The sequence below is a fragment of the Parasteatoda tepidariorum genome, chromosome 1, assembly GCF_982258835.1.
Source record: "Parasteatoda tepidariorum strain Cologne lab strain chromosome 1, Ptep-v5.0, whole genome shotgun sequence".
In the NCBI taxonomy this organism is placed as follows: domain Eukaryota; kingdom Metazoa; phylum Arthropoda; class Arachnida; order Araneae; family Theridiidae; genus Parasteatoda; species Parasteatoda tepidariorum.
This window is the reverse complement of record NC_141755.1, coordinates 19,694,281-19,721,498: the sequence shown is the minus strand read 5'-3', so window position 1 is coordinate 19,721,498 and position 27,218 is coordinate 19,694,281. Positions and strand designations below refer to the sequence as shown.

Here is a 27,218-nt window from a genome sequence, read left to right as displayed (position 1 = left end):
GTCTGATTTTGTAACTTAAAATATGGTCTGCACTAGTTATCATATTTAAGATCACCCCCTGGAGCCATCAAGATTGATTTCTAGAACGGAAAGATCCGATTATTAGAACAAAAATTATTCTAAGTGCTTCATTTTTTTTTCTTTTTGTACTGCACTCTAGTGCTGCAGTCAAATGAAAAAATCTTGCTATATTTTACTGATTGTCTGGCCACATGTCAGGTAACAGAAAGTGAAAATGAAATGTTCCATGTGGGTAAAACATGTACAATCAAATATTTAAAGTGTAAATTTAAAAATAATTACTTCAAGCACAGTTTGAAAATAACTTTTTAAAAAACTGTTTAAAATTTAAGTATTTGATGAAGTAATTAAATACAATAATCATTTTATTATACATTGAACAATTAACTCAACAATAAACTCAAAACTTTCATAAATAAAAAAACAAAATAGTCAGATTGAGCATAAAATTTTATTTGAAGAAAATATATTTTAACAGTGTATATTTCAAAATAAATTAAGTTTAAAAATATCTTTACAGTATTCAAAATAACAAGTGATTTTCTTTAACACTTTAGTACAAAACATAAACATCTCTTTTTACAATTTACAAATGAGTATTTTTCTCTTTGTACACAAAATAATTTATTATAAAAATAAATCAACTATCGAGACCTAAAGCTCGACTAATTTGAAGCATGTATTTTGGCTTAAGTGGTAACAGGTACTGTCGTTCATCAGGTATCCTTTCACACTGTAATATAAAGAAATTATAAGAGTTCCAAAAAACAAACAGAAAGTACCTGGAAAAGAAGCATCCAAAACTATGGCCAGTGTCAGATACTGCAGTGTTGCGGAGGTTCGATCCGGCAGACACATTAAATTCCAACCCAGTAGCCACCCAAAAAGCCTTAACACAATAACACTTGCCTCAGGTACAGATTACTCCCATCCAACCAATTTTGTTTTCGGAGGTGTATAAGCCATTCTAAGTTTTTGGGAACATAGCTAACTTGCTGACAGTTATGCAAAGTGGTTTCATCAGTAGTTAAGATCTTTTTGCCTGAAATGGTACTTCTTTTCTCATCAACTAGAACTTTACGTTGTGCTTAAGCAGCTGCTGATTTTAATTATGTACAGGCTGTACCTTTTTGGTTCATTTTATAAATGATTTTAGATTTATGTAATTTTCTTGAGACTTATTATATAATTTATCTTTAACGAGTCTTCATGATTAGAAGAAATACAGTTGCATGACTAAACTTATAGACTTCAGTAAAATACCATGAAATAACCTTTTAAAATAATACCATGCAAACTAATTGAATGCATCCGTCCTTGACCATTAACTTAGTGGGGTTTCAACCTTTTTGCATTTTGAAGGGCACAATACTTAGAGATAAACTATGTGACTTGAGACAATTCCTCCGTCAGAAGAATTTTATTTCATTTCATTTTATAACTGGCGTTGAACAGCTGACCCAATTCTGAGTTTACAACTATCAGTGTTCAACTCCATAGCCTTGTAATTTTGAACAAAACCCAGAAGACAAAGGAACTCTTGGATTAAGCATTGGGGCAAATTAGCCTTTGTGGAAGAAATTTTTAATGAACTAACCCGCACTTGCATTGCATGGCAAAGGGATATTAAACCATGATTCATCTACCACTAAGGATATTTTACGTTAGCACTGTGGTCGGAATGAGCCGGGAATAAATTCGTATCCACCAGCCGTCGATTCGAACTTTGGCCACCTCATTAGGAAGTGAATGCTCCATCCCGAGTCACTATAGCTCCCACAATAAGAATTAACAGATTTATGTCCAGTTAAAATTATGTCCATGTAAATATTTTCTCGCTCAATTTGTTTTAATAATATTTTATGGGTTATTAAAGATTTTTAAATTAATCTTAGATTTAAGATTATTCGCTTTGTTTAAGTAACAATAATTAGAATATATGCTAATTTAAGAAACATAATAAGATAAATATGCGAAATACAGAATATGTTAGAAGCAGGGCTTGACTTATAAGGCCAAAGAGGTCTTCTAGAGGCCTAGGGACCTAACAAATATGTAATCCCCTAAATGTTACAAATATTTTTGAAAGTGGGATTTTTTTTTTTTAAATCATCAATTAGTCATCATCAGTTTATATCTCAAATACAAAAGTTACTAAAATATGGGTCATTTTCGAACTTTAAAAAAAAAAGAGTGAATAAGGAGTGATATAAATAAAAAAATGAAAATAGTCCGAAATTTTGATTTTAATACAGAATTTGAAAACTTTTCATAATTCTATAATCTAAACTAAAATCAGTAGCTATTACAGAAAATCAGTATTAGTTATCACAGATAATCAGTATTAGTATCAGCCTTCCATGGAAAATATTTTACTGCCAAGATGGCATGTAATATACTTACATTTGACTGTGTATTGTTGTTCTTTACAGAAGGTGGAATATCAGGAATTAATTCAACTTGGATCTCAGTATGCTCTTTAGTAAAATCCCATGGTTTCTGCCTTGTTTGATGATGTAGAGGAAATATGTGTCCTTCAGTAGTAAAAAGATAATGACTGGCCATTTTGTTCACTGGATTATCAACATCAAATAGCTAAAATAATATCACAAATGGTAAGTATGATTTCATTTCTTTTTAATTTTTAGTTAGCAATAAATATATAGTAAATAAATATAAATCATAAAGTAAAATTTAAATAAAGACATTGTTTATTTATTTTTATTGCCAAATTAATTAGCAATGAGTCGTAATTTTTTTTATAATGCATTTCATTCCTTATGTCTAGTTTTTGTTTCTTTATATTAATTACTTTTGAAATCAAATGGTATATTTATTTTAAGAGATGTTTGAATTAATCAAAACTATTTACTTTGTGAATTAAACTCTTAGTTTAAAATTCAGTTTTAAGATTATGCTTATTATTTTATACTGGCTAAATCTATTTATTTTAAGATTAAGCTTATTAGCCAGTATAAAATATTCGATTGCCAATGATGAGCTAAAAATTTTAATGCCTTGTTTTACATAATAGATCCTTTATTAACGTATGGAAATTTAAATAGAGTTGTAATGAGGAAATTCAGGTGTGGTTGAAGTTATAATGAAGATGAAAACTGGATCATAATTACTAAAACTCTTATTTAGTAGTATTTGTAGAGCTCAATATACAAATAATAAATTTTATCCATAAGACTTTATGTCAAATAAATTTTATATAATAATATTAATAAGGACAGGCCATTAGAGATAAATCCCCCATGACCTGCCTAATCAAAAGTCAAATTAAAAAATAATTGAATTGTTCCCAACAGACAGTTAGAATAATGAGAAGAGATCCATGGTTGGTGATTTATCAAAAAATAACATAGCCAAAAATAAAGCCAACCCCCCATAATCAATATTATAGGTATAGGACTCAATAATTTAAAAAATAATTTTAAATATAAGCATAAATCAAACAAAAAAGCCAAAAATAACTGGATGACTAGTAATATCTTGATTTTAATTCGAAGAAATGAAAAACTATTTTAAAAAAAACAGAAAATATCCATGGGATATTATTTACAAAACAGCATACAACACTATAGTTTCTGAGCTTAAGAACTTAATTAAAACAGCAAAATCTGAATATTTCAAAATCAAATTTTTAAATTGTGATTCAAATAAACAAAAATGGGATCTTGTAAATAGTATTATTGGTAATCAGAGCAAATCACCTACTTTACCTGATATTTTAAACGACTATGAATCTTCTGATCAATTCAATAAATCATTTGCAAATGCTAACAGTACCTCAAACCCAAATTCAAACAGTTTGCAAATATATATTTCCCCAAGTTTAACCTCGTTTGTTTTCCTAGAATTGAATGATTGTGAAGTACTTCACTTAATAAATTCTCTTTCTAATAAAACCTCCTTTGACAATGACGATATTAATGTAAAATTAATTAAACTATTTGCTCTCAATAATATAAATTTTATAACTAATTTCATCAATACCTCAATCAAGTCATCCATTTTTCCAACTTCTTTAAAAAGAGCAACCATAACTCCTATTTTTAAAACTGGCGATAAAAATTGCTTATCAAATTATAAACCAATTTCAATATTACCTATTTTTTCTAAATTCATTGAAAAAGCTCTAGCTGATAAAATGTACAATTATTTAAAACATACAAATTTTTTCTCTGTTAATCAACATGGATTTATTAAAGGCAAAAGTACAGAAAAAGCTCTTTTGGAATTTTCAAAATTTATTCATAATAGTATTGCTGAAAATAAGATAACAGTAGCTATATTTCTTGATATATCAAAAGCTTTCGATAATGTCAATCACAATTTTTTAATCAAAAAATTAGAATTTGCTGGTTTTAGAGGAATTATTTTAAATTGGTTTATTTCATATCTTTCAAACAGAGAACATAGAGTTAAAATCAGAAGTAATTTTAGTAATTATATTTTATCAAACCGTGGTGTTCCTCAAGGATCTATTCTAGGACCCTTATTGTTTATTATATTCATCAATGACTTTTGTCAACTCAAACTTTTTGGTAAGATAATAACATATGCTGATGATTCTGTAATTTTGTATTCTTGCACTGATTTAAATCAACTAATTTTTCAAATTGAATCTGATTTACGCGTAATTTCAAAATGGTTTACAATAAATGACTTAAATTTAAATCTAAATAAAACTAAATATATTTATTTCAGTTTAAGAAAATCAGAATTTAACTTAAATTTAAAATTTCACTCTCTCTCCTGCAACAGTACTAATGAAAATTGTCAATGCTATATTCTACAATCTGTAAATAATATCAAATATTTAGGACTATATATCGATTCTAATTTGAAATGGAAAACACATATTAACAATTTAGTTAAAAAATTGCGTTTTGTTTTAGTTAAATTTTATCACCTTAAGAACAAAATTCACTTTAATTTTGTGAAAGCACTCTATTACTCCTGGTTTTATTCTTTAATTAATTATGGTGCAATAATATATGGCGGTGAATATAAAACTAATTTACTTCCTTTAATCTCAGTTCAGAATAAATGCTTCAAGATTATTAATTCTCTAAACATAAATAATTCAAGTATAACTACTACCAATATATATACAAGAATTAACCTATTACCATTTCGCCATAATATATTTTTTCGTATTTTACTCCATTTACACAACAATAAATTAATATGCAAATTAAAAACTAATGTGTCTGAAAGGAGACCAACTGAAATATATGAGATTCCCCACTTTACAAAAGAAATTTCACGAAAACAGTTTTTTTACTTAGCACCTAAATTATATAATAAATTAAAATTTCAGTTGCAAAACATCCAAATATATTCTTCTTTTAAGCGTGCTTTATTTCAATTTGTGATTAACATTGACGATTTAGATCTCTATTTTTCACTTTAAAGGAAGCATTTGATTTTTTATACCAGTCTTGTGCCAATCCAAATTAATTTCTTATGTTACCTTTGTTATTTTTTTCTATAGTTTCATGCATTTTTTTTTCTATTATTACAGTATTCAACAATATATGACGTCTTATGATTAGCAAAATAATTTATGATTGTAATAACCCCCTTTTTTTTTCTTTTTTTTTAAATTTCTATTTTAAATTTATTGTATTACTTTTCTTTGTCACCTGGACAGGATTTTCCTTTTGACGACGAATATATATTCTTTGTATTTATGTGTTTTTGTTCCCAATAAAGTTATATATATTTGTTTAAAAAAAAAAATACCTTGGCGATCGCGAATTGCCAACAAGACTGTGATAAGTAAGTGTGGAGTTATAAACAGATTTTTTTTCGATTAGACTCGACATTGAATTAATAAGTTTACATTCATATTGAAATAAAAAGTTAGCCGTTACATTGATCAATAAGAAAAGAATAAAATATTTAATGTTCGCTTTAAATAAAAATTAACTAATTGAATTATTTAATTATAATTCAATTAAAAATTATTAAAAAAAATAAGTTTAAGTAATTAAAGAAATTTTAAAAGCTAGGAAATATGTAGTGCCTATAGTGCAATCACAAGAACACATAAAAGTAGTAAAAAATTTTGGGTTGGAATACTTTATACTTCAGATTTCATATGCCAAACAAGAAAAAACACCTTGATCATTTAGGCAATCATCCCACTGTTTTACTAATTTGAATATACTCATTTGGTAAAACTATATGAACTATATTTAAAATTATATGAAATATATAGCACTTTTAACCATAAACATATATTAGTTTATTAATTAAACATATTAAATCGGATCATAGTTTAAACATTCTGAGTGTATTTTGTAAAAAGAGTTTTAGATAATTTAATAAGTTTATATTAATAAGTTTATATTAATAAGTTTCAGTACTAATAATTTAATAAGTAATAACAAATTAATAATTTAATAATAATTCATACTAGTTAATTAAATAAGTTTTAAATACTAATACTAATATTTGCTATTTACATTACTTTTTTCTATGTTGAACCAAAAATTCAGTGTTGTTTGAAATTTTAATAACAATGTTCAAATAAATAATCCTTTTTAAAAATTTTATTTAAAAACTAATTCTTAGAATATAATCAGCATTAGAAATTTGAAGGGTAATAGAATATTTTAATAATACCATTTTTTAAAAAAAAATTAAGATAGTCAGTCAAAAACATAAAAGTTGTAAAAATATTAAAGATCAATAATTCTAAAAATATTAATCAAATATTCTTACTAAATATAAATATTTGCAGGTCTCACTTAAAAAGAAACTTTCCATTCTATCTTCCAGAGTTTTATCTTGTACATTGTGGATAGTAGCATAGCCGCACCTATATTAACATACATTAAGAAATGGAAAACATTTAAACAAATAAATAAACGAATTGTAATTAAATTGGAAGTACTTAACAATAACGAGAAACCAATCAATTGTTTGAAAATGTGCTCCCCAAAAAACCCTTTCAGAATTATTTTTTATTTAGCAATGGAATTTTCCTCAAGCAAGTTTGTTAATTATATCACAGGATAAAGATAACACACAAGTGACCACTGTTTCCCTATGTTTAAGTAATTTAGAACATATTTTTTTCTTAATTTTTAAAATAAATTTTTCCAGGCTAATTCAAGTTCAATGCCAAAATGCCATGAATGAAAAACATGAGCAAATTAGGATTAGAATTGTTTGTTTGTAAATGTTGCACTGGGGCTACACCAATAAGCTTTTGATTTTAGAATCGGAAAACAAATCCTGTAAAAGAAAGGCAGTCTGTAAAAGAATAGTGAATTTAAGCTTTGAAATATTATTTTAAACTTATGTAAACTTATGTATTTCAAAGTTATGTTATTTTAAACTTATTTAAGGAAATGTTTTCAACCATTTCTTCACATAGCTAAATAAGCTAGAAAAATTTTATATCCTTATTAAGTAATTTGAGCAAAAAAAATGTATTTTTAAAAACAATATATCAGTTCTTTGTTTAATGAATACTAAAATAATAAGATTTAATATTTTAATTGACGAAGAAATGTTTACGATGAAATTTTAAGGTTTTTAAAACATGAACAAAATATGGCCTAATAATAATTCACAAAAAAAATTAACTTTTTAAAATTGATATTCATCAAGAGACTTTACTTTCAACTTCTAAATTTTGAACTTCTGAACTTTGCAACGTTATACGTACGAGGATATATTGTTGGATATGTACAATTTTAGTGCATGAATAACTTCTAAACATTTTTAAATACAGTCCTTAAATTAGTTTTAAATATTTTAAAAATACTTACTTAGCTTTTGAGTATTTGTTTAAACTTTCAATAATTTCTTGTCCCACATGAAAATAGAATGGATTTTTAGTAGCTTGGTATAGTAAATAAGTAGATTCAATAAGTTCTGGTCGTAGAGGATAAAAAGCTAAATCTGGACTTATTTTCTGCCAATTGAACCTTTCAGGTAATGCACCAAATCTTCTCCAAATAGAATAATACAGAGCATGAGCACAAATAGCCTCTTCTATATCACCAGTGAGGACCTAGTAATATTTTCGAGGTATTTCAAAAATTCATAAATTTAAAATTGAAACAATATTGAAAATGAAATTAAAAATTAAATTTTTCTATAAATACAGTAAAATCTTGAAAATAAACATGAAACTTTGTTATATGCTTCATGCTTTTCAAAAAGTTTTGTATACAGCATACATTCCTTATTTAAATTTGATTACTTTATTAATTGAGAAGATTAAATACTGAAACAGTATTAGAAATGAATTTCAAAGTTAACTTTTTTCTTAAATACAGAAGAATCTTGAAAATAAGCATGAATCATTTAATGTTTTGAGTTATTGGAAGAGTTTTTACTGAATGTAAATATGATATTAAAACCCAAAACATGCAATGATGGAGAAATGTAATGTGAAAATAGTAGTGTTAGTGATTTATTTATGTTATTTCTTCTTAAAATGTAGAGAAAAAATTAAAAAATTTATTTACTCAAAATTTATTTCCTTTTAATCAAGCTTCTTTCATTTATTTAATTATTATAAAAGAATCACTGTCAAATCTGGCAACATTTGACACTAGTTAGTGGTTTCCAAGTGATTGTTTGCAAAAATTACTAATTAAACCACTCTCTTTTTATAAAAGGGTTTTTAAATTATAGAAAATATTTAACCTAAACATTAATTTAGCTTGTTAAAAAATGAAACACAACTAGGTTTCAATAATCTAGAAATCGGTTAGTTATTATTTCTAATTATTATTATTATTAAATCGGTATTATTATCGGCATATTATAATAGACAACATTTTTTGCAATCATACAAATGGCAATTATGTCAGATTTTATAGGCTATTGAAATTGCAGAAAAAATAACACTTCTTGACAGATTTTTATCTTTTTCAAGATGACATTTGGATTCACTTACTTGAACACCAGCAAAAGCAGCCTGTAAAGAATCTATCCAAAGTGTGAGAGTGCTACCATCAATCATATTTACATTAACGTACATGGGATGCCCTCCAAATCCATGATTGCAATGAGGTCGACTAGTAACAATAAAAAAATACTTGTAAATAAATATAACACATTTCAGAGAAATATTTGTTCTCAATTGAATAAAAAGAGCTGCATTCTTTTAATTTACATTAAAACAAAGAATTTATAAAAACCTATCAAATACGACATATTCTTAACTACCCTGGAAGAGGTGGGGGAAAAAAGATAATCCAAAAGCATCTATATTATAAAATTTGTACACATTAAAGAAATTGATTACATGTAAAGTTAATAAATATTTAGATATGATAATTTCCATTTTGTCCCATAAAGTTAAGAGTGAATAGCAAATAGTTTGATTATCAAGCAAACATGTTCATTCTGTTATCAAATATGCTAATAATTTCATAATTCTATTTTTTTTTTCATTAGAATATGAATATTTACATATGTTACCAGGTAAACAATGATTATTGCGCAAATATATTCTTTCCATTAATCAGATGCTATAAGCAACAAAATCAAATTATTATTAAATCTATATTCCTTTTTAATTTATAGAAATTTTCCAAAATTTAATTTTTTTTAATAATACATCAAGCCTAGATAATTCTTAAATTCCATAACCCACATATGGATAATTGAGAGTGCATTGTAAGGTAATTTGTTATTGAAATTGATAAATTTCTTAAATTTTTTTTTATTATTATTTTCAAAAAAATTTTTTAAACTTATCATTCGCAATTTTTTTCTTCTTTTTTTTTCTCCTTAGAATATCTGTAGAAATTTAGAAAGACCTGCAGGTAAACAGTTTTCATGAACAGTTTTATTTTATATCATTATTTTTGTGCAACTACTATAAAAAATTTAGTAAAGCTGAAACAAAAGTAAGAAGCATAAAATGTAGTTATTTTAAAATATAAATAAAGAAAATAATGACTGAAAAAAATAAATTGTAAGTAATATTGGCATTCATTTTCTTAGAATAATATCTTAGAAATTATCTTGAAAAAGAGGGACCTTTTTTAGTGAAATTTCAAAGTAGTTCAGTAATCTTGTACAATGTCCTGCCATGATGTTTTGATCAATGATTAGCAATAGAAAAAATATAAATATATATAAGAAATTCATTTGAAAATATTGAAAAACCATGTAATAAATAACTCCATTTGGTATATTCTGCACTTATTGCATATTTTCTGTAACACATTTTATAACATATAGCATAACCCCTGCAAGTTAAGTTACTTAAATCTGCAGTGTACATAATATACTCTCCAATAATCTACTTATAAATAAGTTGACCGTGAAGTCCAGCTTAAATCCTAATCTGTTGTAAATAAGGGTTTGAATGGTGAAAAATGTGCAGAACATTATTATCAATTTCATAGAACAACTTCAAATAAATCCAAAGAATATCTCAGATATTGAAATATTAGATAATAATAGGTAAATATTAGATATATTAGATAATAGAAACATTACAGAATAGAAATATTATATAATAATGACTATTAATATAGATTTTGAAAATATTGGGTAAAAAGAAACTTACCCTTTTCTCATATAACGTTTAATAGTGTAATAAGTTTCATTGAACATTCTGTAATCTTCTTTTTCTCCAAATAGGATATATGACTGTAAAATAAGATATCCTCATAAGCACACTATGATTTTATCTGATCATTAGTACAAGATGCACATTTTCAAAAACTACTTTCGTGGAAGAGGCAGGGTCAGAAGATTCTTTTTTGGAAACAGGATTAAAAATCAATTTAATAGGTAAGTTTTGAAGTAATTGAAATGTTAATTTATAGTTGTAAACTTCAGGTATAAAAGGCAAGCACAAACAAACAAAATATGCAATTTTGTCCTTTTAACTCTTGTATATACCAACTTTGTCATTTAGTAGGTTTTGACTTGTTAATGGAGTTTTTACAAGAGTGGGACAGATTCCTGCCGTCCGTCAGTATTCTCTGTAACTGCAATCTAATGGATATATTATTGGTTTCAACTTCATAAAGGAGTTTTTACTGGAATTCAAGAGATTACTGTTATCAATACTCCCTATTACATACTTAACAAGAAATGGATCTTAATTTTATATTAATTTACAATTTTTATTTTGTGTGTGATGCGCTAGTTTTTAATCTACCATTGAAACATCATGCCTACCTCTACTGCTGCAAGATGTTTGAAGCAGAAGTTACCTATCATTATGATTAGCCACAGTTGAATGTTATACATTGATATTAAAGAGTTTTTTTTAATTAATTATTGGATTATATTGGATTTTTTAAAAAAGAAAATCTTGTTGGTCAAGAGAATTATAAAGTTTAAGGCAAAGAGTATAAAAAGGAGCTCTCCAAATCATTTCAAGCTCTCCAAGTATGAATTGAATGTGAGAAAATGCTCAGAACGGGATGCTATACCAGAAAAACAACTGCCAGATAATTCTTTCATTCCATCTCCAAAAAAAATTACATGGTTGATACAAACAAATTCTCAAGAAATATCTTGATAGTGCAGTGTTGGTAATAAATGTTTTGTTTCTGCCAAAATGTAGCAGACTAGACATAAATAAAATCTAATGAAATTCCTCCTAACCCCAATTCCGAGGGTCAAAACACATTGGAATGATCATTGATTTAAACCGCTGACTTCTAGAAGGTGGTCGGGAAAAAAGTAGGGTACAAACTCCCTTTATACACAAGCCACATCAACTCTTGGGAGACCAAATTACATTATGTTTATGGAAGCTAGCCTTCCTTCTCCATGTATATTCTTTGGTTAAAGTTCTCTGATTTCAAGACCGGCAACATGATAATGACAATGTTGTTAGCATTGTATTGTGCACCAGCTGCTTTTACTTCCCAGACAAGCTAGTACCCATAGATTTAAAGTTGGGTGAGCTGTAAGCTGCCACTGATGACAGAATCCTAGCCCTTCATGGCAACAACTCAGTAGTTTAACCAGTGTGCCATTACAACCATCATTTACAGGCAATAAAAAAAATTGTACAAGCAATAAAAAATATAAAATTGCAAAAATAATTTGAAGACCTTAAAAGCAATATTAATCGACATCATAAAACTTTTAATGGTATGCAATATTAAACAAAATTATGTATATAGCAATTTTATTATAAAAAAAGAAAATAGAAATCAAATTTTTTTTTTTAAAAATGGTTTTAAATAGTACTAATTCTTAATTGATAAATCTCTTATAAGTAAAGCAAAATTAGTTTTAATATGAATATTAAATTTCAATTGAAGTATGAAATTTTTATGGTATTTTTTATATAAACTGAGACAACAATTTTTTCTAATTGTTTAAAAGAAGGCTTTTTGTACTTTGAGGAAGGATCCCACAGTAAATTTTGTTCAGCCTTGGTCATAAATGTTTCATAATAAAGTCTTTGAAAATTGTCAAAATTTAGAGTAGAGATAGAGTGGATAAAAATCTTGCCCATGCAGTGCCATAATAATAGTAACAAAAAGCTACATAAAATATTAAATTAATGATAAGTTATATACTTTCAATAGGTATTCATAAAATGAATCCAAGCCAGCTCCAACACCACTCATTTGTCCTATCCATTCTCCAGATTGAACATCAACAACATTACCTAAAATTGAAGATCGCAAGCTAAATAAAGTACAGTCGTCCCCATTTAATTGCATATCGGATAATCAAATAACCCGCTTATATGAATAAAATTTAATGGAACCAAATAATTTTATATGAAACTAAGGTTAAACTTCCCCGTTTAAACAGATATTTGTTGTTTTTTGTCCCTGCCTAATTGGATAAAGAAGGGATATGGAAATGAAAAAAAAATTATTATTTCTGAGAAATGTTTCACCAGCTAAAATGGAATTTCCATTTTCAGTTAAGATAAGGATACAATAGGTGGTCATTTTAATAGGGACTTCCCGTTCATTAAATAAATCTTGTTGCCAGTTATACATTGAAGAAAACGAAGAGGGTTTTACCCCTCTTTAACTTATTTCATTCACACATCATTTAGAATTTAAAAAAGGTACAGAGTGATTTGTTTTGTGGTGAAGCTTTGTGATCCCCTCCTGGTACGCTATTAGCATTGACAAGAAAAAGTTTCAAAAGCCTAACACACTAGTTTACAGTGTGTCTTTCTCTTAAGTAGAATAACCATTGCTTAATCCAGTGAATACTCTGAGTTGGCTGCAAGTTCAGCTCGAAAAGTTTCAATTTGAATTAATCAAGTAAAGAAAATGAACCCTGGAAACAAAAAATTCCAAACTAAAATAGTGCATTAATTTGGAATTAATTTCTCCAATTTTGAGGATTAGAAAAAAAAAATAAGTGAAAATAAAAAATCTGAATGTATTTTAAAGGAATACACAAGTCATTAAAGTCTTAGTAGAAACTGAAAGAGAAAATCTAATTTTGATAAATTGACGAATTAAAAGGGTATAAAAACAGTCTTCAATTATAGATTTTTTTGGAAGGGATCAAATAATATTTTAGTACCTATATTATACTTTTCAGTAACATTTATTTATTTTAATTTAACTTTAATTAACATTTATATTTTATGATACTAACACATACAGCTTTAATTATAATTGTTTATTGATCATTAAACTGAATTTATTTAATCAAAATGCTTTATTATGCATTAAATACCATTAAAAAGAAAAATTTTGAAAAAATTTAGAATTTAACTTTGAATATTGTACTCCCCCTTTAATCGAATAACCCGCTTAATTGCATGGATCTGGCTGGAACCCAGGGTATTCCTTTAAGCGTGGTTGATTGTAACAGTAAGTTATCATAAAATACAAACACAATATACAGCAAGATATGATATTAAACACAGAGCTTTTACTTTTCAACAAACTTTAAAAGAAAAAAACTCATAGAATGTAAAAAACACAGAAATAAATACATTTTACAATATAAAAAAAAAATACAATATAGAAAAAAAAATACAATTTATAAAAAAAAAAAAAAAAAACGTTACAACTCTAATGAAAAATTGGTATTATAACAAAAATTAGGTGGGGTTCTCCCATCTACCCATGAACTACCCCAGGAAGAAACTTGCTTATCTTACAAAACCCTTGTTTAAATCCTGTTTAGGAGAATTGGATTCATAGAGTATTCTTTGTGCTAAAGTTTAATGAATAAGATTTTCACAAATTATGTAATTTCAAAGGAAAAAAAGAATCTCAAATTAAACAAATTACAGCATAACATTTCCCCAAAATTTAGCTTTTTTCATGTGATTCTTCATTCTCTAAAGCACTATAGCCTGTCAAATGTCAACGCAAACTCGATTAATTTTTATCGTCTGATTTCAAGCAAAGCACTTCTAATTTTTTTTTTAAATTTTAATATCACCTTCACTGCAAGCCATTTAAGTGATAGTCTTCTTCACCTTTTAGATTTGTAAATATGGGCTGGCGTTTATATGTTTTGTGAAGTTTTAAAAATTTAAAGGAATTTAGTTTTCTCCAGCTTTGCAGAATTTAAGGAACTTACAACTTTCAACAAAAAAAATACAAAAGAATCTTTAAAGAAATACTTCTCACAAAAGAATTCAGCATACCAAAGTATCTGTTTATAACCTAAATGTAACTAACTTAATGTAATTATCTTAATGATTTAAATGTAAGATATGCCCAAATGTAAAAGAAAACCTTAGCTGTAGCGACAGTGCATCAAATTCCAGTGATTTAACGTGTGAGCCAAAAAAATACTATGATTTGGTGATATTTCCTATTAAGCATGCATAATTAATGGCTTCACCCTATTGTTCTCCTTTTTAAAGAGTTGTTTCTGCAATTCTTACACTATAGATTTCTTCAGATCAGCACAAAGAGCAACTAACTTAGTTCAGAAAGAGAACATGATTCACAAATTTATTGCAAGATGGAGGAGATGTGTGAAAGCAGTGTCTTGCATGGTGTATCATACTAAATGATGTCCACTTTCTGAGACTATCTCAAAATAAATTTGTGAAGCATATGCTTCCCTTCATAGTGAAGAAATTAGATGACTGAAAGTTGTGCTAATCTAAGAAAATTCATCATACAATGAACCGTATGAACAATGCTGCACAACAGTTAGCCATGCTTTTAAAACAAAGAAGAACACTACACCATTAAATATCTATCAGTGGAATTTGATTGATATCTTCTAAAGACTCCTTTACATTTGGGCACCCCTCATACTAACCCAGCAATCCAGTATTATTAGACCTCAATTGCCAAAGAGCTCTCACTGCTCTTCTAGCAACACCTTCATACACAGGATCTTTCAATAGTCTACTAAGCATTCCAAATTCTAAAAGCATTGATCCAGCTCCAGCAGTGCAAGTGTGAGTAGACACATCTTCAGGAACACCATGCCGAAGATTGACCTGAGATTCAAAATAAGATTACGTTTGGAATCGTGGAATATTATAAATTCCTTGCTAACATTTAAAAATCACAGTTTCAAAATAAATAAAATAATTAACTGTAATACAATTAAACCTCAATTCTTCATATTTTGCTCAAGATCTTTTGACTAAGTTCAAGAAAATTCATAAATGGCCTAAGAAAATATGATTTAATGAGTAGAAATGAGTTTGATCATTGAAATGTGGTTAGTAATGAGTAGAATTTTTTAAGTATGAAAATGACAGTGTATATATTTTATTTAGAACCTTTGCTAAGTTAAGGAGAAGCAATTCATATATAGCAAAAGAAAATCTGGTTCATTGATTAGAAGTGAGTTTGATACCAGATACCATTAAAATGTGATTAGTGATAAAAGTGGAATTTATTAATTATGAAAACGAGAGTCATGTGACAGTGTAATGTGAAATGACAGTGGAATTTATTATTGCTTAAGAACCTTTGGCTAAGTTCAAGAGAAACAATTCATAAATGGCCTTAGAAAATCTGATTCATTGATTAAAAGTGAGTCTGAGAATTTGAATGTGATAAAAATGTAATTTTTTAATTTAAAAAAATGATAGTTTGCCTATTTTGTGCAAGAACCTTCAGCTAACTTCAGAGAAACATTCATAAGTGGTCTAAGAAAATCTGATTCATTGATTAAAAATCTGAGCATTAAAATGCAATTAGTGATAAAAGTGGGATTTTTTAAATTATGAAAATGACAGTCGACATATTTTGCTCAAGAACCTATACCTAATTTCAAGAGAAACAATTCATAAATAGCTAAGATGATGTGACATTACAGTGCATATAATCATTGAACTATGGCTGATTAGTAAAAGAGGAATATTTTAATTAAGAGAATTTAATTTTAATCTTGTTGAAATTTTAAGTTAGACATAGTTTTTCTTTCTGATTAGCCCTTTATTTTGACAAAGATAATTAAAATAAAAAATGTTGGTTAAAATGAATAGAAAATGAAAAAAGGGTAAGAAATAATTGCTTACTCTTGGATATGGTAATCCAGTTTGAGTATTTTCAAATGCAGGCAAAAGACGACTAGCTAATTCGTGAGCTAAATCAAGTAAATCATTGTTGTACCCAGAAGGTATTAAATTTCCAAAAGGCTGTTTTTTATCAGTTATTAGAAGATGAGCTGATAGTAAAGATCCTAAAATCCTATGAGGGAAAAAAAAATTTAAATCACAAAATAAGTTTACATTAAGCATCTTTATATAAGAAAAATGCATTTTTATATGAGTTAAAAAAAAATTGCTTATAAGAGAATTTTCAATAAGTTAAAATGTTAATGGCCAAAATGTTAATGTTAAATTACGAGTTAATGGCCTTAAAAGTTTTTTTATACAAGTAAAAAACAATGCTGAAGTTTTCTAAAGCTGAACTAATAGTTTAATTTCTAAAAAATTTAATAAAAAAAACACTCTTATTGGATGTTCTATATCTTGTTTCGTTCTTCTTTCTTTAAACTTTTGAACAAAAATAACAAAATTTATCTAAGATTAACTTTAATGTATATTTTATTTTAAACAATGGCTAATTGCTATTATGGGAACAAATTTTTTTTCAAGAAATTTTCAGTTCTTTTCTAGTTTTGAAGTTTCTTAAAGATATATAAAGATCTATGTCATCATTATAGGAAATTTGAAAAACCAAAGAATTTTAATATGATTTAATTTTTGATATTAAACTAGAGCTACACTTATAGAGCATTGGCAATGATACGAGATTTACTCTAGAAAGCATTTAAGGACATTATTGGTGCAATCTACTGTTGGTAGATTGTAGAATTATATCACAACCATTCCCACACCCAAGAAGTTTTTGGCCTTAAAAGTGCTGGAAAATGATATAAGGCTGGATACTTATTCACTAAGAAACAATCAGGAGAAGTGTAATCTGACCAAATACTTTGCCAACGGCCCAGCTTAAACCAGACATTTAATATAAGTTTCAAACTACTAAGTAATTATAGAGTTGTTTTGAAATTTAAAATTAATTTACCAAGCATTTATAAATTTCTATCATTTTTGTAATTTAACAGATAATATTTTGATTTATTGGCTCCATTATAATAAAAAAAAATAAGATAGCTTTAGCAGATATATTTTATTTAAAATAAATATGCTGATTCTCATTTTTATATCAATCAGTTCATTTACACATAAACAATAATGTTAACCTAATAGAAAACTTGCACAAATTACAAAAATAATTATTAAAAAAGTTAGTAGACATCTATAAAAGTTTGGATACTTTTAACCATAACAAAATAAAAATAAAGTTTTCTTTTGTTTGCATGAAAAACACAGTTTTTATAAATATATACATAAAAGTTGTAAGTTATCTCAAATATTGTTCATTAAGTGATATAAAAATATAAATACATATTAAAATGCGAGTGTCCAATGCATTGTGTGGAATTTTTCTACAACTATTTTAGTTTTACTTCCATTCAGATTCCTTTCTAATTCATATAAAAATAATATGACATTAGACAGTATTGGAATAAACTAGTATGACATAGTGAACTTCCTTTTAAATATGCATTGCCAAAACAACTAAAACCATTAACATTAAAACCATTAACATTGCCATTAACAACTAAACTGTATTTAAAAGATAAGTAAACCAAATATTTACCTAATGTTTGCTTCAAACACTTGTATAGTATTATCAGTATCAAATGATACATTATCAATGATCAATTCCACAGCTCTTTTGAATTCACTAGAATTTCCCATAATCTAAAGAGAAGAATAAAATAAATCTCTTAAAGAACTAGACCAAGTCAATATGAAAACAAAAGTTCAGTATATAAGCAAATAATTTAAATTCTTAAAATCCGTTTATAAAGAATTTTATACAATAACCACTTTACGAAAACTTAATGACAATTTATTTCAAACTCTTTGCAATGCAATCTTTTAACTAATTTATTTTCCTGCTGTTAGATGTGAATTATGCATAGATTAATTTAAAATAGTAATTTAATTTCAAAGAGACAAACTTATTTTAAAAGAATGTGAATAAACAAAAGCAAAATATTCTAATGAATTCAGTAAATGGATACCGTGACATTTAAAAAACATTTAAAGTTGTTAGCTTTTTGCACTGTTTTATAGAAAGTTTATTCGTTCTTTTCTCTCGTATATAATACTGAATATTTTCTGGTAGCAAATTCTTGTACATTTAACTAACATAATTATCATTCAAACAAAATTATGTGTCATCATTTTTAAAATCCATTAAAAATATGAAACTACGCTAAAAAAAAATTTCATGACTACAGATGAATATATACAAATGTTTTAGTTCTCTCAACAGCTTTTTAATTAAACTTGATGAAAACATTAAATATGTAAACATGAAACATCTTTTTTTAATAACTACATTCTTAACAGACCCTATCCATGACAAAATTTAAACTTTTGAAAACAGTTTCTTCTGATTTGTGATGGATCCTGACCTTTTGGTTCAGAGTCACAAAGGAATGTACTATTTGTCAAAAACAAGCCAAAAATGTTTGTTACTTTTGATGCAACAAATCTATTTGAAACAGGATTTTATACATAAATTAACTTAAAGGTAAAATCTGATCTGATATAAGGCTGAATCTATCAGACAGTGAGCAAAACTCTGAATTTCCTTATTCCACTAGACTGAAATATTTCTTAATAAGAGTTATTCAGATATAATTTATTCTTAACCGAGAACTATTCGATTTGTTGAATGAACTTTGCATTAATTTTATTTTAGCTATTATTTTAATGTTATGAATGAAGAGCTTAGTGGAAGAACCGGCCAAGTGACACTCTAGTGAATTTGAGTAAATGAGTGCTAAAGTTTATATGTTTCTCGTTCTTGTTTTTTTCCATCAATCTTTATGTTTTTAGTATGTTTGTGAAGGCATAACTCATAAAATTTTGGGGGGCTTATTTATTTTATTCTAACTCTCTTACAAAGGAAGATTTCAATGATTTATGTGCATAGCATTTGCTGTTAGCATGGTCGATTTATAATATTTTCATCCAATATAATTTTATTTGTAAAGATTAAATAAATATACATATATTTAGGCTTATATTCATAGCATAAAATTTTAACAATCTTAATTTGATACAAACTGGTATCAAATTTTCTCTAAAAAATGAAGCATTTTAATTTATAAAAAGGCATATTAAAAAGTTTTGGGTTTTTTTCTATCAAGGTAAACTACATATTCTTGATTAGTTATGCGATTCTCAGTTTTCAAACTTTAGGTTACCACTTTATGAATTTCTGCTGTTGAACACCAATCCACTCAGTGGATATGCAGCTTTGTTTTTGATTTTCAACTTCTTAACCTAGAACCTTGAAGACAAGAAACGCCTGTTTAAAAAACAATGTCACATTCACCTTCAAGAAGACTTCTAAGTGAAACTAATCAGCATTTGTGCAAAATGGAGGTAAGAACAATGAAAACCTCTTATGGTTAGCCTGATGCTAATGGAGCCCTGATATGTTTCTACCAAATTTGCAATAAAACAGCAATCGCTGCTAACAGGGAGCAAAATAAAGTTTGGCTATCTATCTCTGTGTTTCCATTCATATGTAGACTTCATTTGTCCCCACTCATCCATTCCGATTTTCATGAAAAAGTTACCATTTGTTTTGTCAAACATATAAGTTTGCTCATAGTTTTGGATTTAAAGCTTAATATTTTAAGCGAGCGCACACATCTTAATGATTGTTGATCGGCCCCTTCCTATTTACAATTTAAAAATTATAATCAAAAAAGTAGAAAACTTTTTGGTAACAGATATTATTAATATTAGTTAATTGGTGCTGCTTTAATATGTACTCTATATACTAATGTACATATCACGATACCTACTGTGAGTACAGAGGAAATAGATTTCTTACACAGGGTGCACAGCTAAATCATTCAACAAAAAATAAGCACCTTTTAAATACTTTTTAAGCACTCAAAAAATATTTTTAATCACTACATACATTAACAAACTGCAAAATAATCTTCAAATACTTTACATGACCATGATAAAATAACTAGTTACAGACAAAAAACTTTTTTCTTGATGATATTAGCCACCATATAAAGATCGAGAGATTTATCGGTTCTATATCAGAGAGTCGAAAATGACGCCTGAAATTGAGAATATCTTGCAAAATGCAGCACAGTTGCACATGAGAGTGCAAAAAGAGTGCTTTTTTCTTGATGATATTAGCCACCATATAAAGATCGAGAGATTTATCGGTTCTATATCAGAGAGTCGAAAATGACGCCTGAAACTGAGAATATCTTGCAAAATGCAGCACAGTTGCACATGAGAGTGCAAAAATCTCACCAAATCCAGCTCAGTAGACAGACACGAAAGTGTTTCATGAAACATGTAAAATGATTTGAGTTTTCATGTGCTATAGACCGTTAGTACGCCGAAATGGATAGTGGTTGAATGAATTGTGAAAACGTTGAATGTGGGAAGTACGGTTTTGTATAATACGGGTCCGCAAATCGACGCGGTAAAGAAAAAAAGTATCACTTTCAAAAAGGGAAATTAAGCACTTTTTAAAAACACCCAATGAAAAAAGCACCTTTAAGGGCTTTTAAAAAATGAAAATAAGCATCTTTAATAACTTTTTAAAATCGCTACGCACCCTGTTACAGCCTACCCAATGGGATAAGTATGGGAAAAAAATTGTTGATTATAGTAATTTTTTACTACCAGGAGTTGATCTAGAGCAGGGGTTTCCAACTTACGTGAGGCCGGGAGCCACAACTAAAAACACAAATCAAATGGCAGGTCGCAACTTTATCAAAATTTTATGTAGGACTCTTTTATGTTTGAAGGAACATTAAATATTACTGTCAGATTTTTACCAAGTTCTATAAAACAAAACTATTGAATTACAAATTAAAACAAGAAGTAGATTTTTAAAATGTTTAATTGTTATTAACAATATTTTTAAAAATATTAAATAAATAATAAAAATTCGGGCTACAATAACTTCAATTTGCACCTATGTATTAAACAATTAATGGGCAACAGATATCTAATTGTTAAGATACAAAACTTTAAAAAGGTTGGTATTAAAGCTTATATATTAGCACACAAAATGTTCAATGAGAAAATTGAGGTTTGTCTGCTGCAGCCACCAGAGAATAGATAGTTGCATTTTAAATTTAAAATTTACAAATGTGTGTGTTAATATTTTAGTGCAAAATTAGTGGTTTCAAAAAGTCAAATTTTAGAATTTCTTCGAGAAAATTTCTGATACACACATGCTAATTTATATTCACAAAATACAAGAAAAGGAAATAAAAAAGAACAATATATACACGATAATTTTTGTATTTGAATAAATATTTTCTTCGATGCAAAACCTGAGAAAAACTTTTTTTTGCGCGGTTGGTATGTTAAATTTCACAGAAACGAAGAAATTAGATTTTTATTAGCGAGAAAAGTATTTTAAACCCATTCAGATTTTTTACAAAAATTGTCCGCAAGAAAATGACAGTAACTAATATATTTTAGCTCATGGGCCACAAAAAAAGGCTTCGTGGGCCTCCAGTTGGAAAGCCCTGATCTAGAGTAACAGAATTATATGGAATGATCGTGTTCGCATATCTCCTTTTTACTTCGTGCATGATTTTGCAATGTTGATCATTACTGATTTATTTATTAGTTAGCTTTATTTCAAAAAGAAAAATGAGTATTGAGCTAGTAACAATAATAATAAACTTAAAAAGTTGCCTAAGTATAAAATAATATCTATTTTTAAAGCAAATTTGCTTTGAAAAAAAATTTGTTTTTTTACAGGGCAGTGTGTCAGAAACAAACTAATGCAAACCAAATACAAAAAAATTTTATGGTGAAGCTCTTTAAGGGTTGTTTTTTCTGGTCTTTTTTATTTATTTATTCGTAAAAAACATAAATTCCTACTTAATGTATGGAAGCTGCCATTTGAAGTCTTTCATTTTCACCAATTTTAGCGTTCGATGGGAAGCAAAAGATTTTTTAGGTTTGTTTATTGGCTATTTGTTGCCAAGTCACTTAGCCCACTCTTCCATCCACTGAATACTCAAATAATGCCACTTAGCTTGTACTTCCACCGAGTATCTTCAGAAGAAATAGATTTAGAAATATAAATGAAGGTTGCATATTTAAATAAAGCAAAAATAAGAATTTTCTCTAAGAAATCTCAATTTTTTTAAAAAATGTAACTTAGCCAGTTCTTTCACTAAGTTCTTCAAATGCTTGTACTGTGGTGATGTTTTATGATTATGTCTCTAGCTTTCAGTTATGAACTATACTGTAACATCAAAAACTAATATTTTATCAAATTTTATCTTCTTCCTTGTTACACAGAATATAAAAGGGGTTAACCAATTTCTTTGGGATTTTAAAAGGAGTTGTTTGCAAAGAGAAATACGTTGGGAACAAATAATATAAATTAAATATCAAATATTTTTTCTTAAAAAAAAATTTAATAATTTTATTTATAATAAAAATTTTTATTTATAATAAAAAATTTTATTTATAATAAAAAATTTAAAATTTAATAATTTTATACACTTACCGCTAAGGTATCCAATGCATCAATTAGAGTTAAAGAATAATCACCAAGCACATCATTGATATTTATATTGGACCTGTACATAGAAAAACAGTGTTTTTTCACTTACTATTTTTATGTAAAATAACAAAACACGACTATTCAAATTATTACTTAGTATTTAAAACTAACATACATAAGAGTAGAATGGAGAGATGCATGGAACAAACTTAGATGTTCCAGAAAAAGAGGCATATAAAAGCTATTTAAATAAATAAAACACACACACATTGGAAAGATGTTTATTAATAAAATTCTCAAATGATATTTTAAATTCATTTTTAATGTAAATAGCAGTTTGCTCTAAATACTAGTTTAATGCTCTAAAACTTTTTTTTTTTTCTAATTTTAATATTTATTATAAAATATCTTCTTTGAGTCAAATATTTGTGTGTTTAGAAGCTAAATTTTATATAGAAGTTAATAAAAATTGATTAGTGAGTTTTAAAAGTTAAATAGTTTTAGTGTATATAGCTTTAGAGTTACAAGTATCCTTCTTATTATATAAAAACACTTTTGATTATAATTTTTTTTATTTAGTCACAGTAGGTAATGTTGCTTCCATTCCATAATTATTGAAATAAAAAATTGAGGGAAAAAAATAGTTTGACTGACTGATTACATTTATTGCCCAGTAATTATTTCATATTTTATATTTCATATTTATAAAATGATCAATTTAAGTTTCTGATTAAGTATACAGATATTGGAAATTATTTTTGTTGGTTTAATTCATTGCAGAAAAGTCAAGACTACAACTTTTAGTCAAGACTAAAATTTTTCTATGGTAAAATTGTATTACTTTTCGAAATGAAATTTTACCTTATTAATTGGATGCTCCTTTTTGCATGCCGTTAAAGTATTAGAATCAGCTTTTGAATATTGAGTCACTGGATCATTAGAAAGACATTTAATACATATATTTTACAGACAAAAATTTCCTAATTAAAAATTTAAGGTCTAATTTGTTTTATAATTATAAAAAATATAAACAGCAATAATTTATTAGGTTAAAAAAAACTAAAAATTAAAATTTTTATAATTAAAAATAAATGCTGAAATCATCTCATTCAATCATTCTCATTTAGCAGTTCTTGAAAAAAAAAATTTATTTCCCAATTGTTAAGTTTTCAAAATTGCTTGTAGAGATAAAATAGAATTTTTTTTTTTTTTTGGTCTGTCTTATAGTACAAAGTTAATTTTTTTCACAATGAACCTTGGAACAAATAATAAAAGAATCGTTTTTTAATGCTTATACAAACTATTTGTTAATTTTAAAGCTATTTATTTTTTTAAACGAAATAACTTTTTTTTCCTTCTGAAACACATGGCTAAATAAAGAAAAGAAAATATCTATTAGCTGGATACCAGCCTAGATTTAGAGAAAATTTTCTTGCTTCGTGCATTTTGCAACAGCTGGTAATTTATTACTTTTACCAACATTTAATTTACACAAATTTTTATTACATTTAATTTACACAAATAAAATGAAACACATACAATAAAGATTAACTGCTTCATTGTCAGGCAATTGCCAAACTGAGTATTCCGCCTCCTGAATTTATTAATAGTTCAAAGCTTTTTTGTTTGTTTATTTCTAACAATTAAGAAGTGCAAAATTTTGAATCCTTTGCAAATCAAGCTATAATGATAAAAGTAAGTATCACTATTTTCAATAAGTATATTACAATATTTCAGTATGAATGTATATCCTTCTATAAGAATACATGTATATAGGTTGCAAAATCAATAGCAATCATTTACAACATTCATTTATGAAGGCAATTATGTGAAAATAAAATATTGTCCGCTATATGCCATAAATTAAAGAAAACAGTAGGTTTTTGACGGTTTTTACCACTGTCATGTCAAAAACCAGTTTTTGACGGCAAAAACCCAACTTTGATTTAAAATAATATTCAAATTAAAATGCAAAGACTTCCATATCACTACCTCTGTCCGTTAGTCTCCAAGTTTTGGCGATTAGCATTAGTAAACAAAAAAATTTTCAAAATAAAATCACAGGAAGGTACTAACTAAAAAGATTTCCATGTAAAAGCCAACTTTTTGTATCCCTGCAAGAAACAAAACAAAATGGGACCAATTCAAAGGGTATAATTCGTAACTACATTTTTGCCAATCTATATATATTTTTCAAAAAAATTGTGCAAGTTTAAATCCTTTTGGCATCTCGGCAATTGTAGTTGTTTCAAAAAGGTACCAATGTAGACATGTTCTCAACAAACTTAAAACTTAGTGATTCCGCTGAAGCACTTCAGCATGGCAAATTCACCTGTGATCATAGACGGAATGCAATAAAAAAGTAATAACATAAGATCGTGTAATTGTGTCCGCATATAGAACCTGTAATTTTCTAAACGCAGAAAAAAATAATGACAGAACCACAGGTTTTTCATTTTTGGTGTGGGGAAATTTAAAAAAGAAAAAAAAATTCTTTTTTACCACTGTATTACCATTAGAAGCATAAAACAATACCCAGAGTATCAATTATATCGTTGCTTTTCCTTGATAATAGTCTTAGAGTGGTGGTATGTAACGTCTTGATTAAAAGTCTTGATTCTTTAAATACAACTCTTTTCTTTGTCTATCAATAGCTGAAAAGCTTATAAATGCACATATTAGTTAGATAGTTAAAGAGACAGAGAATTTATTGACGGTTCCATAATACAGATCATTTGAATCTTTTTTCTTTAAATCTTGAAGTTCTTCCCCCTTTTTTTCTAAGTTTAAGTTTTTAAAAATAACATTTAAAAAATTTAAACATAAAATATTAGCTCTTTATGCATATCTTTAAAACTATACTGTTTATAATTGGGACCTGCTTTTGGTAAAAAAAAATGACTAGAAAGTGACAATTTTTGATTTTGAACTGAAGATTGGTAGTTCCCAGACTCGACTGAAATCACTGACTTGTAACGACCCCAGGCAAGCAACTACAATTTCTTTTAATTTTTTTGCAAGTGCAAAATCACTCTGATGCCTGAGCTATTGCAGTTGGTATAAACAGAAACTGATATGGATGTCTTCAAATAGCAGATTTTAAATATATCAATCATTTCTCTCACATATAACTTAATAAATGCTTTCCCTTACAGCTAAATTTAACATAATAGCTCTAATCACTAAAAAAACAATACCACAAGAAAAATTATTTTATTAAATCATAAAATTAAAATAAAATTACGGATTTTCATAGTCTGGTCCTCTTCCAGTGCAGAAGATAGGATTCAATTCATCTTTAGGAAATGCATATTCCAGATAGCTGTCATAACCAAATTGAAACATTTTTCTAGCTTCTTCTCGCATAAGCAGTCGCTGTGAATTACTAAATGTTCCATACTTTTTAATATACTCATCAGGTGTTTGTAAAAAAATATTATAATTATTTTTCACTTTATCAAGAAGAGTCCAACAGTTTTCAAAATTAACATTTTTGTCAAGACTGCATGAATAAGTTGCATAAGTTCGAAAGGGAATTAAATATAAGCAAATTAAGATCCAAGCTGAAATGTAATTTAGCATCTTCGATCATCATTACTCTTATTCCTTGAAAAACCTGCAACAGATTTTTAAAAATGAGAAAAACAAATGTAAAACTCTTCATTTATAATACGCACGTTAATATTATATTTACTAATTTTATAGCACAAGTAAAGTGAGCAGTATAATTAATTTTAAATTAGATACTCCCAATTTTCTACAATTCAACCTAAAAACAAACAAGACAAAACTAAAAAAAAATTATTTTATTAAAAAAAATTTCTTGTTTTTAAAAATCATGCATCTAAGCTTCGTCCCTCTTCATTTATAAATTTTACTATTCATTAAAATAAAGCAAGTAAAATAAACAGCATTAATATTAAATTTTAATTATAGAGGATTTCATATAAAATATTTAAAAATTCATAAGACAGAACTGCAGAAAAAACATGTATATAAAATATTTAATAAAATATGTATTTATGAAACTGAAAATTATGTTCTTACAAACTAAACATTAGCTATTCTTTAATTTTAAATAAAAATTAATAATCAGACATCAACGATACGTGTGATATGGTTTTATTTATTTTCCTTCTGCTGTTATCGAGAGACAGTGTTGCC

At 26.9% G+C, this 27,218-nt stretch overlaps 1 protein-coding gene across 1 annotated transcript; it reads right to left on the bottom strand.

Moving 5' to 3' along the window:
• Positions 1–453: 453 nt before the first annotated feature.
• LOC107452142 (ER degradation-enhancing alpha-mannosidase-like protein 1) lies at positions 454–27,218 on the bottom strand. The gene is made up of 13 exons (XM_016068455.3): positions 27,102–27,218; positions 26,299–26,670; positions 23,058–23,130; positions 18,120–18,223; positions 16,466–16,637; positions 15,250–15,433; positions 12,564–12,655; positions 10,583–10,665; positions 8,957–9,077; positions 7,818–8,062; positions 6,763–6,859; positions 2,425–2,616; positions 454–754 (listed from the first exon to the last, which is right to left on the bottom strand). The coding sequence occupies exons 2-13, from the start codon at positions 26,634–26,636 to the stop codon at positions 662–664; spliced, it is 1,794 nt and encodes a 597-aa protein (XP_015923941.1). The 5' UTR covers positions 26,637–26,670; positions 27,102–27,218; the 3' UTR covers positions 454–661.

Bases quoted from the DNA above. Each gene is read 5' to 3' on its own strand.
- LOC107452142 (XM_016068455.3), bottom strand. From the start codon at position 26,636: ATGCTAAATTACATTTCAGCTTGGATCTTAATTTGCTTATATTTAATT. The intron at 2,617-6,762 runs GTAAGAATATTT...ATATTATTTTAG, and splicing joins CCTGCAAATATTTATATTTA to CTATTTGATGTTGATAATCC. The intron at 755-2,424 runs GTAAGTATATTA...TTTATATTACAG, and splicing joins ACAACAATACACAGTCAAAT to TGTGAAAGGATACCTGATGA.